At 38.2% G+C, this 17718-nt stretch overlaps 3 protein-coding genes across 4 annotated transcripts; 2 read left to right on the forward strand and 1 right to left on the reverse strand.

Annotated features, from left to right (window-relative positions):
* Positions 1 to 248: 248 nt before the first annotated feature.
* Positions 249 to 12811, forward strand: LOC110843125 (flocculation protein FLO11). The gene is made up of 4 exons (XM_022089057.2): positions 249 to 780; positions 8910 to 9408; positions 9519 to 9862; positions 9953 to 12811. Exons 1-4 carry the CDS (start codon positions 751 to 753, stop codon positions 11108 to 11110), a joined length of 2031 nt encoding a protein of 676 aa, XP_021944749.1. The 5' UTR covers positions 249 to 750; the 3' UTR covers positions 11111 to 12811.
* Positions 12647 to 15060, reverse strand: LOC110843126 (zinc finger and BTB domain-containing protein 24). Of its 2 annotated transcripts, none has more exons than XM_035847537.1 (6): positions 14852 to 15060; positions 14207 to 14774; positions 13741 to 14106; positions 13572 to 13661; positions 13332 to 13483; positions 12647 to 13267 (listed from the first exon to the last, which is right to left on the reverse strand). In XM_035847537.1, exons 1-6 carry the CDS (start codon positions 14885 to 14887, stop codon positions 12980 to 12982), a joined length of 1500 nt encoding a protein of 499 aa, XP_035703430.1. In that variant the 5' UTR covers positions 14888 to 15060; the 3' UTR covers positions 12647 to 12979. The 2 variants fall into 2 exon arrangements, with proteins under 2 accessions (XP_035703430.1, XP_021944750.1); XM_022089058.2 differs by having other exon boundaries at positions 12676 to 13267; positions 13741 to 14112; positions 14852 to 15053.
* Positions 15061 to 15651: 591 nt separating this feature from the next.
* LOC110843349 (L-gulonolactone oxidase 5) lies at positions 15652 to 17653 on the forward strand. The gene is made up of 2 exons (XM_035847538.1): positions 15652 to 17118; positions 17198 to 17653. The coding sequence occupies exons 1-2, from the start codon at positions 16138 to 16140 to the stop codon at positions 17591 to 17593; spliced, it is 1377 nt and encodes a 458-aa protein (XP_035703431.1). The 5' UTR covers positions 15652 to 16137; the 3' UTR covers positions 17594 to 17653.
* The last annotated feature ends 65 nt before the right edge of the window (positions 17654 to 17718 follow it).

A 17718-nucleotide genomic window follows, 5' to 3' on the forward strand; every position in this document is an offset into this window, starting at 1 on the left:
TTATACTACGTTCATATGTTTACATACAAAGCATAGTTATGTGTCATAGTCTCAAGTTGCCCAGCCAAAAATTGATCAGCTTGCCTATATAGTTAGATTGTCAGACTTACTTAGACACTGTATGATATGAACGAGGAACGACACTATGATATTTAAACGTGGCATGTGAATGTCCTCTCTTGATATATAATGGCAACGAGGCATACTGTTTTCAATCCCAACCCCACTACTGCTTCATGCCAGAGACCGTACATACATACGTACGTACATACCAACGAGAGCGACTTTGCCATCGTGAAGCTCTCATGCAATGTTATATGGGGAGAACCTCTCTCACTTTGCCTCAATTGAACACAGCCAGCCCGACAAACTGGTCGAACGGGGAGAGAGAGAAGAAGAAGCTGTCTCATCAAACCTCTACCTGCCTGCCTGCTCCTGCGATAGACGAATTCAAATTTCAAACCGCACTTCCCCCGCGAAACGCTGATAAGTGCTGATAAGCGACGACCCCTCCTCCCCCAGTCTCTCCCACACACGTTGTCATACTCTTGTGCCAAATTATATCGAAACTCTTTCAATTTCGGATACACAAAGTCGTCACGTGCTTCACCTGCTACAGATCACACACTTACCATATACTGAAATATTAACGACTTTTTAATTGAATTTTGACAAGAAGATAAAACTCGGAATTCTTATCGAGGGACGATCGTCACCATGGGCTAGTCCTTCATTAAGAATAAGAATAAGATGTCAAGTGAATCAACCGGAGAGCAAAGAGTAAGTCACATTTATGCAGTTTCTTTTTAATTGAAGTACACAGATCATTTTATACTCGAACATGGAGATTTTGCATAGTTTACTAAAAAGTCCATCCGTATGCTTCCGTAATGTGCATCATCTTTTTTTGTTTACTATTTACATTTACTGATCACCACATGAGTGCAGGAGGGTTTCATTCACATTCGTACACTGTACCATCATCGAACAGATGATGGATTGGAAACATTGTAGTGCTCAAAATTATGAAGTATGTAGTTGATTAGCATTGCATAAAGAGCTTTTTTTGGGAATGCATTATAAATTACACACATATAGCTATACATATATTTCATATTATTATATTATTCAGTTGCTGGAGTCTAGCGTTAGGTGAAATTACAGTGCATTTTACTCTATTAAATTTTGCAAACGCACATATTGCACAGATCTACACATTTACTATTCTTATATTCGAATGTTTTTAAGATGATTTTAATTATAAAATAATAAAATTAGCACAAATAATATTATATAGGCTGGAATTCCTCCTCAGTCTGTTAACTTGTTTCCCATGTATATAAGATACACTAATTGTGTTCAGTTATGCAACACGATTAACAAGTATTTAAGCATAGAGAATTTCTATTAATGAGCACAAAAATTAAGTCATTGTCCTTTATCCAGTACTAAATGCCATTTAAAATCATGGAAATTCTTAATAAATTAATACATGCATATATACATATACTATATGCTATATATATATATATTTAATTATGCAAGATGATGAACTTGTCGGTAAAGGATGCACATGTGTCAGAGTTTGTTGTTATTGGGAGTTAGCGCGTCGGTTATTCAATGTAAAGTGCACTTTAATGACTTTAATGTCTTTCAAGTTTGAGTAGAATGAGATGAGTCTTGAATCCAATCCAATTAATCTGCAATCAAGAATCAACATCAACAATCTGCTCATTCATTTGCTTTATTTACTACGTTCCCTCACGTGGTATCTCAACATAGTATATTCTACTTGTGGCTTTATTATACCTTGTCTTCTCCGTCCGTCTGTCTGCATATGCCATTCTACTCTTCGCAACCTTTGTTTTTTGCATGCATATCCGTTTATCGTATTCCATTGTAGTGGGTTAGTTACTGTTTTATTATTCATTTCATGTTTGGTGCACTAATGCGTTTTGCTGCGTTTGGCAGGATTAATGTGTTTTTATACACACAAGGTAATCACACATGTATTTGTACTCAACCCTCTCTCGCATTTTTATGCGTGTTTGCTCATTGTTTTCTCTCAAACAACAAGTGCAAGTGGTTTGTACGTGTCCGTGCAATTATGCAGAATCAGGAATGCAATATGCAATGCAATTATTGTTTTGAATGGGATGCACTTTGTGGATGGATATATGTTAATAATCTACATATGTAGTTGAACTTTGAATTTATTATTTCACTTTTGTTGTTGTCGCATTCTCACCCATTTTTATACATATATAGTTGTATACTGATAAGGTCATACACTGTATACAGATTCATTCAGTAAATGAATTTAAAGTAAACGTGAATGTGACAAAATTTAAAAGGGTATTAGTGTGTTACATGATATACATTTTAACAACAAGAATGTACATCTATGAATCTTGGTTTAAATATGTTCGTTCTAGAACAAACAATTTGGTGACGATGTACATGGTACACCATCAACAGTTATTATATAGGTATACTCAGCCTTATCAATTTTCCATATTTCACTCTTGAGCTCACAAAATATTTAATGTGATACCATGATGTAATGTAACTAATTGCGAGTTCATATTACTACTCTTAATTTTTCTCGAGTATAATATAAATACATAAATACATATCCACATCATGGAATGGACCGTCCTGTTTGTCACAACAACATCATTTTCAAGTATTGATAAGCCAACCCTAGTGCTGGATAGTTATCCCCCCTTCATTTGAATATGTTCATTGCATCCATCCCACATATGTACTTTGACATTGTTCACTTTCCTCAAAGTTTCGCCATGTTTTCGCCTGTGCAGATTACGTTGTGTGCCAGTTCGTATGGCTTTCTGTCTGTCCTCTGTATCTATCTATGTATGTATGCACATATGCATGCATATGAGATAAGGATGGATAAATCAAGGTCAGTAGTGTGTAAAGGGAGTTAAGTTAGTTAATTGCGATGGAGTGGTGTATTATGCATCTATTTGTTTAATACGTATGTATGCATGCACATTACCAAGTACAGATTATGTTGTGCATGCCCCCACATACACGGGCGGAATCTGAGTAACAACAAACTTTTTCTTAATGAAAGAGACAAAATGTGTTTCCAAATCCTGTGCGAGTACATATAATAGACGGCCAAACTAACTGTTGCACTAGCCCAGATTTTTGGAGGGATTCAATCAAGTAGGTGACAGAAGCATTGCATTGGTCATTGTGATAGCGGGAACACATTTTGAACGCATCCACACACCGATCCGATCTCCGAATCCTAATTTCGGGCAAGAAAAAACTCGGAGTGATGAATATTGCATGGTTTTGTTGGCTGGTGGGGCATAAGACATACACATGGAGGAGGGGACGACGACGACGACGTGTAGCCGGCAATATTTGCCCCACGACGTCCCATCCAATTTTCTAGCCTTGGTCGTTGCGAGGAAAGCTATGGGCTCATTTCATCCGACCAAGAAGAATCCAACCACATTTTATATTCTCCGGATTTAACTCCTCTTGGCTCAGTCTCTCTCCATCCAGTGAAAAGCAAAGTGGATCCAGCAGCAGAAGCAGTACATTACTCTCCTTTGGTGCTGCTTCTGCTGGATGAAACTTAACAAAAATTGTGCCTTTCTCTCTGTATAAGCCAAAGCTATGCCGATGGCTACATTGCTTGGATGGAATAAGCCAGCCAAGAGCAGCAGCAGAGGAGTTTGATGTTGATGTTGGTTGGAGTTTAATAATGGGAGAGAGGCTTTTATGTCGAGAAACCAGTTTCCATTTGGAAAAGGGAACAGCCAGCCAAGCACTAATGGAAGTATTGAGCCAGAGCATATAACAAAGCATACATTCTGCATCCTACCCAATATAAGAGAGGCTGAAACATTGCATACGGTGGCATAGGCGTTCGTAAGAGTGAACACAAAAGAAGAGATAGGCAAAGACCTCGATATGTTGAACGGCATAGCGACGGCGACGACGCGGATTGTACTTCAACCAACGCTACACGTCCCACGCCAGAGAAGGGCAACTTACTCGTATAGTGGAGCAACGCTTCCAATATGAGAATAATATGTATCCTCGCTTGCTAGCAGCGTTGGTCTGAACCATATTGACGTCATGTGAGAAGGACAAAAAAGTTCCCTTCCTTTCTAACTTCATACTCTACTCTTCTAAATGAGAAACTCTATCCAAAAGGGTTAAAGCTGAATTCTAGGTGGGTTTATTCATCAAACGTATATTCTCCTTCTCAGAATGCCCTGCCAAGGCGCTTTAGATCAGCGAGAAATTAGCGCTTTGCGCCAAGTTTAAACTTATCATTGACGCCTTAGTTTTAAAATGCATACACACAGTATTATCATCCGTAATTAATTAGTTTGATAATGTTCAGGGTGCTTTTTGTCAATTTTTGGTCACCGTCACACTGGACGACTCGATATATGTGAAATATTTTTTCAAATTCGAAATTTTGAAACGCCATGTATCAATACATGGCGTTGTTTCAAGTTTTTCAAGTATTTCATTGCATGCATGTTAATACCGGGTTTATATCAACCAGTCCAAAATTGAGCGACATCCACGAGTTCAGTTTTACGTTAGATGCTTTTCCTGTAAAACTTGGCTAGCTAAAACTGGCGTAGGAAAATAAGCGTCAAATGGGTCGAAGAATCGGATGGCCCCCGAGTACATCCAAGCTTCGTTTTTCTCCTCTCCCCTCCCAAAAAGCCTGGTGGTATAGGATTTGGTTCCATTATTACTTTCCTCCCATGATTATTCCTCACTCTGCGTCCTCCCTTGGCTTCGTTCGGATTCCGTCCGTTCGTGAGAAGAACACTTTTCCAACAACCCCACCACCAAACAAATTCATTTCACCCCCACCGACCCATCTCACCGAATACTCATGAAAGCGACGCTGCTGCTGCTGTTGCCCACGCTTTTGCCCCTCTGGCTCGATATCCATTCACTCTACCCAATCCTCATCCAAGTTAATTTTAGCGCCTCAGTTAAAGTTAACTAGTCGTCGTCGTCGGCAGGAGTATGGCGCAAGACTTTCAGTGCCGATTTATATGTGAAAAATGCATATGCACCACATGAAAATAAATGACATCATCATTCATATCCTTGCGCTCCCTTAGGTTATGACTTTGGTTCGCGAGCAAGTATTAAGCCAAAAAGTGAGCATTTAAAAAGGAGTTCAATATACTCCGACTTGAAGGCAAAACCCATGCACCAACAAGTCGCATTTCAACGTACCACCACTGACTTCTTACCGCTAGCTAGGCTAAGGTAAAAGTTGAGATATGTACTCGTCGTTCAACGAATGCGCGAGATAGGTTGCTTAGGTTAAGCATAACAGAGGAGGCGGCAACCTAAGGTAAAAATACAATGATGGTTAGTTAGTTAAGTGGAATTCTTCTTGGGATGGGGCACGTTGAAGCTTGGTTGTGTAAAACGCAGCAGAAGGAAGGGATATGTATGCATGTACATTCATATAGAATTCAACTATTCAACAACAACAGCAGAACAGAACACGATGAGATTATTGGTTGGTTGGTTGGTTGGTTGGTTGAGAGACCTTGGCTTGTTTAGTTCGTCTCACTCACTACTCGCATAGCCACATTTTATTCTCATTTATTTGCTTCACTGTGTACAAGAATCGTTGGTTTGCTGCTTTGCTTTGGTTGGTATCGTGTGTAAAATGCGACCAAATGCAACTCACCATGTAGAGAGAAGAGATATTATAATGCTGGTGAGGAAAAAGCTGGTCTATGTTGAAAAGTGTTATGAACGATGAACCAATCTAAACTTAATGGAACAAGTCTGTCCACCTGCAAACTTGTACACACACATAGCTGATGAGGCATCGCACTAAAATGCATGTTTGCTACAGGAGAGAAGAGAGAGGATGTGTCTATCTCTTCTTCTACATTTATACGTGGATGCGGAATCCTTTGTTCATCTCAGCCCAAACAACTCTGTAAAAATATATGAGTGGACTTGTTGATTTCTTCATAGAGAAGAAACAACAGAATTCAAGACATGAACATAAAAAATATTATTACAATTCCTAACAGTGTCAAATTTCTGATCAGAAATAACTTTAATTTAATTCGGATCATTTTCTAAAACGAATATCATGAAATGATAATGTTCATGACGAAACATATGAACCAGTGACAGGTGGTGGACATTATTATTAAATACAACAATCCAAGTGCCAACAGGTTGACTTTTGTATGTATTCCATGTATTGACTCGTGGAATTTTGACAAATCCAATTGAATCCACCATCGCAAAATTTTTGAATGAAAATATATGTAACACCAATACAAGTTGACAACTCTTAAAATACCATGTTTAATTTATTAACTTTTACTATTATTCATTCATGCATTTCACCAATTCATTCACAATTGCTCAATGGAATGATGAAAGTTTGTATCCCCCCGAATCTGTGATCAACATTAACCAACAAGAACCGAATTTCGAGTTTTAGGGAAAGTCAGATCAGAAAATGATGCATTGTTGTTGAGCATCGTTGGGTGGGTGGGTGGATAATTCCGGTGAGATGTGGGCCGAAGAGGAGGGTTGCTGTGAGGGGGATGAGCATAGCCAGAGTTTTCTGGTCTGAAAGGAACAATTTTGTACATGTTGGCTCGGGATTTTGTCCAAAGAGATATGAATGCTCCTGGAAACCACCCCATTTATTTTACACTAGTGAAAGCACTTTACTGATGTCATGCACTGCTGCTGTTTGTTGGAAAATGAGTCAGGCAATCAACAGATATGATGTGAAGTGTATGTATTTATGTATACTGTACTGTGATGATCCAGGATGGATGAGGATGCAGTTGGAATAGGATTGTCTTGCCTGTGGGGTTGGCCTGGTTTGGTTAGTCATCTCTCTACCACATTTATCCATCCAAACTCAGACCAGATGCATAAAGTGACCCTTCGCTCCTCCAAAAGCTACCCTCCTCTTTTTCTCCCTTTGTGGAGGGAAGAGAGAGAGAGAGAGAAGGTCGTCGAGCAGTAAGGGTTTCATTATTTGTGACGGCAAAAAATCTTTCGTATTTCATTTTTTTCTTTTTCTAATATAAAGATCCCTTACTGATAAATACCCCGAGAGTGGAGTAAATTCTCTGCGACGAGTAGAAAGAAAGGCATAAAAAGGCATCTTTCTTTAAAAATATGGCTTATGTACTAACGCATTTAGATTACGCAAGGGTACCAACATCTTCCTTTCGAACGCATATGTATGTACATACGTCCAAGATGCTCGAACATTTCAACAAACATAGCAGCAGCATCAGTAAATAGAATCTTAGAATGATAATGTGGGAGATGGCGACCCGATATTTTCTGGTAAAAAGTGATACGTATTTTATGAATGTGCATTACAAGTACGATATACATTAGTACTTCTTCTTATGTATCGCTGGTCGTGCTAACTTTCTCCACCAACCCGCCAATGTGTCACTGGCTACTTAATTAAGCGACGTAATGTGCAAGTAGCCTTCAAATTGGTATGAATTAGCCAGCCAATTACTTAGGATTAGTGCTGTGTCCGATTATCTATTTATTTAGTTGGTGCTAAAAATTTTAATTTATTTTGTTTAGTCTACATACTTTTTACAAATCTTTATACCACATTCACCATTTTCTTACGAAAATATCCTTCTTGTTACAGCAAAGCGATGTGAAGAGAGAATTTTCATACTGCTCAAATAATTTTGCATGAGAATTTTTTCTTGGTTTCTTTCTTGCTCGCTCGTTCTTACTGCATGCATGTCACAATTCTTTCCTTCGTTCAGTTCAGAGGCTTCGTATGTATGTGGCAAGAAAGAGCAACAATGAGAAGAAAATGTTTGAAGCATGAAGCGTCGAACGAACCAAGTAGTGCATTGAACATTGTCCAATTGTTGTACTTGAGGGTGTACACCATAAGTACAACATATATACGTACAAGCTGTGCTGTGGGACTGTAGGGTTAGCTACGTAGGTATGTGTACTGTATGTACTGTAGATTGAAATTTGAAATTGAACATCAGCCTCCTAAACCAAACCAAGGCAAAATCCAAAGAGTAGTGGTACGTATGTATACTTGGGATCCCAAAGCAACGCTATTATCTAAATATGTAGCGTATTGCATACGTATAGAGAGACCAAGTTAAAGTAGGTGGTGTGGTTGCTGGTTGGGGATGGTGATGCAGTAGAGGAATGAAAAGTTGTCTGACGAGCTTATTTTATTTAGTTTAGTTAAAGTTATTACTTATAACATTGCATATCATGGTTGTTGAGGACTCTGGTGGATTGTTGCAACCAGAGAATCAAGTGAGAGAGCTAGCCTACACGAAAGATGGAATAATAATAATAATATGTACCAACCAACTAACAGAATAGTACAACCGATCAACTACATATACATTGGTTCACGTTACTTTAGCCAACTCACTTTTCTACATGCATAGCTTTACTCACTCACCTTACTTTACTACCTAAATGCTTTACCTGTTTATCCCTTCTGCTACGCGAGCAAGGCGTTCTCATATTTATTATTGTGTCCTTTCGATGGAATTCCTCTCTACTTGGTTCATGGTTGTACCTTTGGATGACTGCTGGCTTATTGCAATAAAGAAATGCATGAGATGGACAAATTCATAGAGATGTAACCAGTAGAAAATCTGACTGAATCGTTGGCGTTGGCCTGGGTTTTGGATAATGAGTATGATTTTGGGTGGCAAAGTAATGCACAAAACTAATTGGCTTAAAAAGGACATATCTAGTTTGTAAAAATTTATGAAAATTATAAAAATTTTTAAGCAAATATACATTCAAATGATGAAATGCATATGTATTGTTTATGTAAATGAACAAAATTAATGAAAATGGTATGATTTTTTTTATAGATATTTGGAGAAAGTGTGGATCGGAGTGACGGTAGTGGTTTCATCATCAGCAACAAAATGGGAGTGGCATCGCCGAGCGCGAAACGTCGCCTCGGAACTCCGAATGGAGATCTGGATGTCGTATCGGCGAAATTGGCGAAATTTAGCAAAAACCATAATAACAACAATAACGAATTTCCAAGTCTCGCACCAGCACAAGAGGACTCGATAGCTGTTACCACCGATTTTCTCACGACTTCCATCCTTGCCCGAACACTCCTAACGTCATCGTCGACGATCCACAATGGACCCGAGTTGGCGTCGGATCCACTAGAATCCCTCAAGTCCTCGTTAGAAGCTCTTCCTGTTCCCTGCAACAATGGTTCCCTGCTAACCCCATTTCTTAAGGCGACAATCTCTGATGCGGACAACGACGAGTTTACCTCCCTTCTGTGTCATGAATCTTCCCTCACTCCAGTAGCGGTTGTGAATGGTGGTCTGAGGCCTACTTCGTCTCCTGGTATGATGGACATGCATATAAATAAATACGTAGATACATAGATCTGTATATTATTGCATTACTTTTTTTTACGCAAGTTATGCCAATGAAAATTCCCGATTCTCTCATAGGTACCGACTGGAGATCTGTTCTGAATGATGACCACGAAGTGATAACGGAAGAAGAAAATGGAAAGTCTTATTTTAATTTGGGGTCTGCAGATGCAACCATCGTTCGAAAATCTTCCTCCAGTCCCATGTGGATGAACGTCAACTGTAGTACAAGCTCCAACATTGATATGGATGACAATGCGAGTTCGTCTTCTTGTGAGTCGCTCTCCTCATCGGAAGACCTTTTCAACAGCGGCGAAGAGTTTGATGCATCGGACGACGAGGAGGAGGAATTTTCATCGTATAAGCAACAAAGGTCCACCGTTCTCCACCTTTCACTTTGCAAACTAAACAAGTTTCGATCGGTAGGTTAATTGTTCACTCCCTGAATTTAAAATTTAAAATCCTTAATGCTTATATATGCATATACTTATTGTATCATTCGATATCAACAGCAACACTGCGTGGAACCAAGTCTCCACCGTTCTGTCTTAATTTGCAACACGCTGAGACATATTGAGCAAGAAATTAAAAGCGAAGATGAAGTGGACGAGTCACTCAAGTCAAGGGAACGACTACCCTCCTTTTGGCGTCCTACTTCTAACCACCACCCCCACTGTTTCGGTTCCTCCTCACCACCACCATTACCTTCAAGTCAACCCCTCTTGATAACTGATTCCCGACCACTTTTGTCGTTATCATCATCAGCAGCTCCACTTCCCTCCACCTCCGATCCGTACCTGTCTCCAAATCCATACTCAACGGCTAACAATCCTCTCTCTACGACAAGAGACTCCATAATATCCAGTTTGCCTGGCAGCAACGTTGTTACTCCTGGTCAATCGCAGTACCTTTATGAATATAGCTGCCTTCGTCCCACGCCATACCACACGACATCGTACGACTATGAACATGAACAGGATCTTCCTTCTTTAGACACAAGCGCCAACAGTTCTACAATGCTCGAATGTGATTCCGGATACGGTGAGGAGTTGTCCTATGCATACTATGCGACCCCACCTCAACTTCCTCCCCCTCCCCCTCCTCTCCCACCCACCTCAACTAACTCTTCCTCCAACCAGTCGTCCTCACAGCAGCAATCCTCGCTCTCTCTCTTGGTTGACCATACAACTAATGGTTCGCCGTCCTCAACAAACACGATAACTTCCTCCCAGCAGTTCCTTCCTTTTACCAACAATACGGCTACGATAAGTCAGCCCCTGCAAAGTAGTCCGACGACGACCACGACGACAACAGCAATAACAGGTGATAGCAGACTGATGAGTACTTTGGCTGGAGACAAGTCAGAATTTGATTCCTCTGAGGCTGACAGTGATAGCAGTAGTGGGAGCAGTGGGGAAAGCCCTCCTCCTCCCACGGGAGATGAAGTCGGGTGGAACAACACAACCTCACAACAACAATCATCTTCCTCCAAAGACTTGGTTGTGGGGGTTGTTTCGCCATCCCAGTCATCGTCCAGCTTGTCGCCCCCGTTTGCACAACAAGACAGTCAATGTGGGATAGAGTCGAGACGAAGCACTCACCTCAATTTTGCCTCAAACTCAATGCCCATGGACAACTTGATCTCTTCCTCTTATTCGTCATCCTTATAACAAAAATTCAGCTCCAAAAAATCAACAATAACAATAACGTGAAAAAAGGGGTCAACTCAACTCAACATTTTTGTTCTTACTTACCTACATATTATATATGTATAACATTACAGCGGGTCATCGTTGTGCAATAATCTCAAAGCTTTAACTTCCACCACCACTAACTAAATACAGTCTATTATATGTACTTTTTAAATGCTTTCTTATTTTTAAGTTATTTGTCCAATTCTATGTTATTTTTGCTCATGGTGATGATTAGAAATTGAATGTGAAGAGTTTGTCAGCAATATTTACATATAGTAAATCACACGACAGAAACAATCATTAAATTTCTTTCACGGATTTTATACTCGAGAAAAAATCAGATGCATACGTTGTCTCTTTTTTACAATGGTCTCCAAACGAGCTAATAATATGTACTATGCATTTGTGGAGAGTGCATCTAAATATGTAGGTATGACCGATCTCTCAAAACACAGTGCGTTCTGTACTAACATTGACTTTTCTTTTCAATTATGTCCTAAATACAAACAGGAATGATTTAATACTCGATTGATAATACTGAGGACCCAACTTGATCTTTCACAATACTACTCGGCTAGTATGTATGTACTAATTCCTTAATTATACACTCTCCATTTCTTAATATTCAAATTCAAAGTTTAGAACATTTTTCCAGTAGCAAAATTGTCATTCTCAAGCATTCTACTACATATACCGATATACTCTTCACCCTTGAACCGACGAGTATTACATACATATTCTAGAAATAAATTGATAATTAAGTGGAGTGTGGTAACAACAATTACTCTGAGACAAAATTTGAATATGGACAACAAAGGAAAATGTTTACTGATGCTCTGTAATTGCTCCCACCTTGTCACATTTTCAATTACGATTTCCAATTTCGTTATTTCAAAGAGCCAACAACTTGAGTATATATGTGAGTATATACTGATCAAAAAGAAAAAGTTTGTGATTTTGGGACATTTGAGCAAAAGAACGTTTTTTTTAAATTCAAGTCAGTTTTACATTCAGTGCCATTCTATTTCTTCTATGTTATTATATTTTTGGTTCTTAAACTTTGAGACACATTAAAAAAATACATGCGAGTACAAAACAAAATTATGATCCAAACACTTCTGATTCTGATTCAAAAAGTTTGCATAAATCGAAATGGTAAAGAATCGTGTTAAATGATGCGCCTTTGATTTGATTGTTGGTGGATTTTAATTAGGTGTTGACTTGATATATACATTTACGTACGGGACGTATTTTAAATAAAAATTACTTTTCCATGTCAAATGTTGTCTCAGATGATATTAATTTGAAGAATGAAGGGTATACTATGTTGTATGTAGTAAATAACGATTTTTACTTCGAGATAGATATTGTACATTTTCAAGAAAGTATAAGGAGTGTGTTACTGTGAGTGATGGAAACCGTATGACATATGCTATAATAACGATGGCCATGTACTATTAACAATTATAAGAAACGTAAAGTAACGTCAGTAAGTTATTGGTAGCTACTTGGTTAACTTTGATAAGACACAGACAGAAAAAGATAGTTTAACAAATATGTAAGTTAGGTATAAACACACGGGCGTCGTGACAAATTGTACCTAACTCCACAAAACAAATCATTTATTTTTATCCTCGTTTTTAAATCAAGAATAAATGAATTTATACAAGAAATATATTTTTTAGATACATTTTTTACATTAATTTAATTAAGCATACCATAAAAAATCGCATATTACATGAATCCCGTTTCACTTTTGATGGTGTCACGCTCCGATGTTAATCTTGTGGACACATGGTGGTTGGAAATCAATCCCGTCCCCATCCAAAGTAAAATGAGTTTCAACTAAATTGCCGACGAATTGTGCTGCAAAATCTTTTTAACATTCTTTGCAACATTCATATCCGGATGTCGCTTTAGAAAATGAGCTCGAACGTGTTTCATCACAAAATATCTCTCCAAGCAAATGGTGCATTGAAAAGGTCGAAATCCAACATGTCGTCGGATGTGATCTTTCAGATTTCCACTACATGAAAATTTTTTATCACAAAATTGGCATTTGTGGGATTTTTCTTTGTGAATTTTAGTGTGGTAAATGAGGTTTCGATTGGTAATAAAAGTTTTGCCACAAACCTGAAATGCAATGAAAACGAGTCATTTTCATGTTAGGTTGTTAATCAATGATTGAATTACGTACATTGCAGCCAAATTGTCCTTTTGATTTATGAATCCTCTCATGTGACCTAATTGCTGCTTGAGAAGTAAACGTTTTATCGCATATTCTACATTCAATCGAGGGCGAAGTTTCGACTGGTCCAATGCTTTCATCAACATTTGATTGATCATCCGCTGCCATTCATAAAAAAATTGCAGAAGTCACAATTAAAATTTAAGAATATTATTCTAAAGGATGCAAAGTACTAATATTACTCCATACCATTGGTTTGAGATTTACTGTCTACAAATCTAGAAACTTGCTTTAGTAATTGGCTTCCTGGAAGTACTTCTGAAACCTCTTTCTCAATCCCTGTAAAAATCATAAAAAAATTAATCACGATGTAACGATGTAACAAATCAACCAGTACACAGAATATATTTGTTCTTACGTTTTAGCACCTTAGACTTCAACTGAACTTGTTGACCAGATGCAGCAGCAGCTTTGGTCATTTTAAAATGATTTGAAACTATCCCTTCACAAAGAGAGACTCTAATTTCGTTAAATTCCACCTCCAACTGCTCAACCTGCTTGCAAATATCGTAAAGTTTCCGAATCTTCAGTGAACAATTTTCACAGAATGGAAACGAGAGTGAAGTTCTATCATAAAATTTTTGCATTCCTAAGGATAACCACAATAAATCACGAAGGAACAAATTATTTGGGGGGTTCGCATCACTAGTTTTGGTTGATTCCTTTGACATTGCTTCTTTTGGACAATTCAAAAGTTCATCACAGCAAAGGCAGTTTTTGTCCTCTGAAACTAAACCATATCACATCAATGCTTACTAAAAATTAAATTACTCGAAAAATTAAATGTCAATCTAAATACTAATTTTTTTGATTTACATACATACCATAGTCAACTGTGTTGCCGTCATTAATTGTTTCAACTGGGTCACCTTCGATTTGTGGAATAACAGTAGGATTTGGCGTCTGTGTTTGAGATCCAGTCTCTAATTCTTGATTCCTTTTTACAGTTTTTCGCTTTTTTACAGGTTTTATCCGATCCTCGGCCACAACTTTTTCTGCTCTCTCGTCATCCACATACTCCAATGCTATTTCTTGTATCGATGATTGTGTAACGGAACCTGCAGTATCTGAAGTGTGCTGAAGAGACGTCTTGCTTGGCGTTGGCGACGATGTGGAGGAAATGTAACGTTGCCGTCCCCGTCGAGCCGTACGGGTTATCATGCGATTTGCAGTTACAGTTGTTGGCCTACTACTGCCACTACTGCTACTGGACACAGAGCTGGCGACTTGGTAGGAGGCAATGGGGGTCAGTCTTTGACGCTGGTTGGTCACTCCGGAGACCATAATGGCATCCTGAAATTCTGTGTCAGAAAACAAGGCTTTGAGTGCCTTGGGAAGTTGAAGGGACAATTGTTCATCGTGTTCCTTTAACTTGGTAACTGCAGCCCGACCCTGTAAAAAATGCACAAAATAAACCTCAATCTCCTTATTACGCAAAAATAGAACAATATTTTCTAAACTATTTTTACCAATTCATAGGCATCTTGGGGGTGACCTTCCTCCATATTGTTCGTAATTAGAAAATAGTAAAATGCAACTAAATAACTTCCAGTTCCAGTCTTAAAAAGTATTTAAGAATTAATAGATTTTTTTTCAGAATCGCAGCACAACAGACCAGCATATACATAAACCGCACTTGTGTTTAAACTTTCTTCGTTTTTGAGACCAATGTCACGGAATTATGCACGTTGTATCATAATAAATATGTATATGCCGTATGGGTGTAACAGTCACATAATACAGCAGAATTAGCTCTAGAATTAAATATATGAAACAATACCCAACTTTTTCTCTTTTGATGACAATCGAAATTAATAAACTATCAACATTTATGCAGTAGATGGGAGTATGGCATAATTACAGCGATCTAGTGATACTTTTGACCAGTAGTCCATTTACTACTAATGAGTAGATCATGACCAAACATATTATAGCGGTTTCTATTTTATTGGTCATACTGCTCTTTGTGACATCGTTTATCATCAGTATAATTACTATACGGGGTACATTTGATGGTGAAATCAGTGAAATTATTCCAAAGAGATGCAAACGGCATGCGACATACACAAACTTCCTTCAAATGTGAGAAAATAAATTGTCTATGAATCCTTAAAACATAGATATTTCCTAAGTAGTTATAATATCATTGTTTTGGAGGCGCTGAAAAATATAATTTTTTAATGCAAATATATGTATATATATATTAATACATATGTTGTATTTATGCATGGAACGAATTTACAGCACTGATAATCTCACTGAAAGAGTGTACAGATCATACCAGAGATCAATTTACTGTAATCCAAAGTTCAAGATACAGTATCCCCAGAACGTCACAGAATTGGTTGATCTCGTTAAAGAAAGTATTGCCAAGGGGTACAGAGTAAAAGGTGGTATTTCTTCTTTTGAAATAAATACTTGTATAATACATGTTTGTAGTTACTAACCTTTTCTCTATATTTAAAAGCTATTGGAAATCGACATTCAATCACAGACATAATTTGCACTGACGGGGTTCCAATATCGCTTAAAAATATCAATTACACAGAAATTGAGAATGAGAATGACGGGGGGACTGCCAGCTTTGGGGCTGGAATCGAGCTATCCGACGCTCTTATATTTTTGGAGAAGAGAAACAAAACTTTAATACATGTTCCTACTTACGGTTCGTTGTCTTTCATCATCTCCTTGAAATAACGGACACAATATATGTGCCTATAACCTACCTAAATACTTGTATAATTATACCATTGTAATGTATGACTTTTGTACTGCTTGTAAAATTGGTCTAGGTGGTATAACGTTGGGTGGTGCCATCGCGACTGGTGCTCATGGTTCAAGTTTGGTTCATCCATCATCAATTTCGGACCAAATTGTAAGGTTACAAATTATTGATGGGATGGGAAATCTCAGAGAAATCAGTGATCCTCAAGATGTCAACGCATTTCGAGTTAATTTGGGACTTTTGGGAATCATTGTCAAAATCACGCTAGCAATAGTTCCCTTGTTTAAAGCTACGGTACAAACTACTCTGGAACCAGAGTCCATCTTAATGGACGGGACGGCTCAACGATGGGCAAATAATCTGGATTGGATGCAAATGTGGTGGTTCCCTTCTACTTCGAATGTAGTAGTTTTGAAAGGACATTATCATATCAAACTGACTGGTAGCAAGAGTGATGATTATTTGGGGAATGCCACTTCACAATTTATTCCAGAGCTTGATCCGGTTATCATAACCACCGGACACGACGCATATGAGACACTGGAAGCTAACAAAAATAGGCCGGGACTGTATGCCCTTGAACGGTTTACAGAGTTATCCCTACATAGTGAAGTGATTGGAAAACCTCCAATTTTTTCAGAAGATGGTGTAAATATTAAAAATCCTGCAAACGGAATTGCTTGGCGTCTTATGTCCAACAGATGCCATACTTATTGTCCTTGGAATAACGGAAATACGTCTTCAATACTGCCGGAGGAATTCTCAGTCGCATTGCAAATCTTAAACTTGCCAAGTGCTATTAAAACTATCAAGGAAATACTGGAAATTATACCCACTGCTTTTACAATGGTAGGGATTTTCATCCGGTTTTCAAAACCTTCGGACTCTCTCATGGCCATTTCTAATGGCCATGAAACCGTTACATTAGAATGGGCGTCACCAATGAGGGACAATCCTTATGAAGATGCTAAGGGAGGCCTAGGAGCTTATCAAGCAATTCTTCAGTCACTGGTACATCACTTTATCTAATTCCCCGAAGGTGTATGATTTTGCGGTAGACAAATATAACTTTTTTTGTTATTTATATTAGATCAAAAATTACAAGGGGCGACCTCATTGGGGTAAAAACGGTTTGTACTACTTTCGACAAAGTATTCTTGAGGAGACCACGAGCAACTTGGACAAATTCAAGTCCTACATGAAGAAATTTGATCCAGATGGAACCTTTATGAATAACTTTGGGAAGAGAATCACAGGGAGCTCCAATGAGATGAATATCGATCCTCTGGTTCATCATTGCGCTTTGCAAGAGTACTGTATCTGCTCAAAAAATGAAGATTGTGGACATTTTCAGTCCTGCAACAAAGTAAAAGGGTTTTCGGTTTGCAGGGACTTGGCGGATGTTTATAGCGACTCTAATTACGACCCAACGAATTTAACATCCATTCTGTATGCCATTGGTGCTATTCTTCAAGTGGAAGACTAATAAATATTTGCAATTTGTACGGCGATAATTTATTTTCCAAAAGTTCTCACCAGTAATAAAACGAGATAAATAAACGAGAAGAAACAAATGAAAGTTACGTTAATTGCATGACTTATCATCGTTCA

This window comes from Folsomia candida, unplaced genomic scaffold (genome assembly GCF_002217175.1).
Source record: "Folsomia candida strain VU population unplaced genomic scaffold, ASM221717v1 Fcan01_Sc002, whole genome shotgun sequence".
NCBI classification, from domain to species: domain Eukaryota; kingdom Metazoa; phylum Arthropoda; class Collembola; order Entomobryomorpha; family Isotomidae; genus Folsomia; species Folsomia candida.

Excerpts from the sequence above, each read along its gene's own strand:
- LOC110843125 (XM_022089057.2), top strand. The coding sequence starts at position 751 with ATGTCAAGTGAATCAACCGGAGAGCAAAGA. Across the intron at positions 9,409-9,518 it reads GAGGCCTACTTCGTCTCCTG|GTACCGACTGGAGATCTGTT; the intron begins GTATGATGGACA and ends ATTCTCTCATAG. Across the intron at positions 9,863-9,952 it reads AACTAAACAAGTTTCGATCG|CAACACTGCGTGGAACCAAG; the intron begins GTAGGTTAATTG and ends CGATATCAACAG.
- LOC110843126 (XM_022089058.2), bottom strand. The coding sequence starts at position 14,887 with ATGGAGGAAGGTCACCCCCAAGATGCCTATGAATTG. Across the intron at positions 14,775-14,851 it reads CCCAAGATGCCTATGAATTG|GGTCGGGCTGCAGTTACCAA; the intron begins GTAAAAATAGTT and ends CATTTTTTACAG. Across the intron at positions 14,113-14,206 it reads CGGCAACACAGTTGACTATG|TTTCAGAGGACAAAAACTGC; the intron begins GTATGTATGTAA and ends GATATGGTTTAG.
- LOC110843349 (XM_035847538.1), top strand. The coding sequence starts at position 16,138 with ATGTATGACTTTTGTACTGCTTGTAAAATTGGTCTAGGTGGTATAACG. Across the intron at positions 17,119-17,197 it reads AAGCAATTCTTCAGTCACTG|ATCAAAAATTACAAGGGGCG; the intron begins GTACATCACTTT and ends TATTTATATTAG.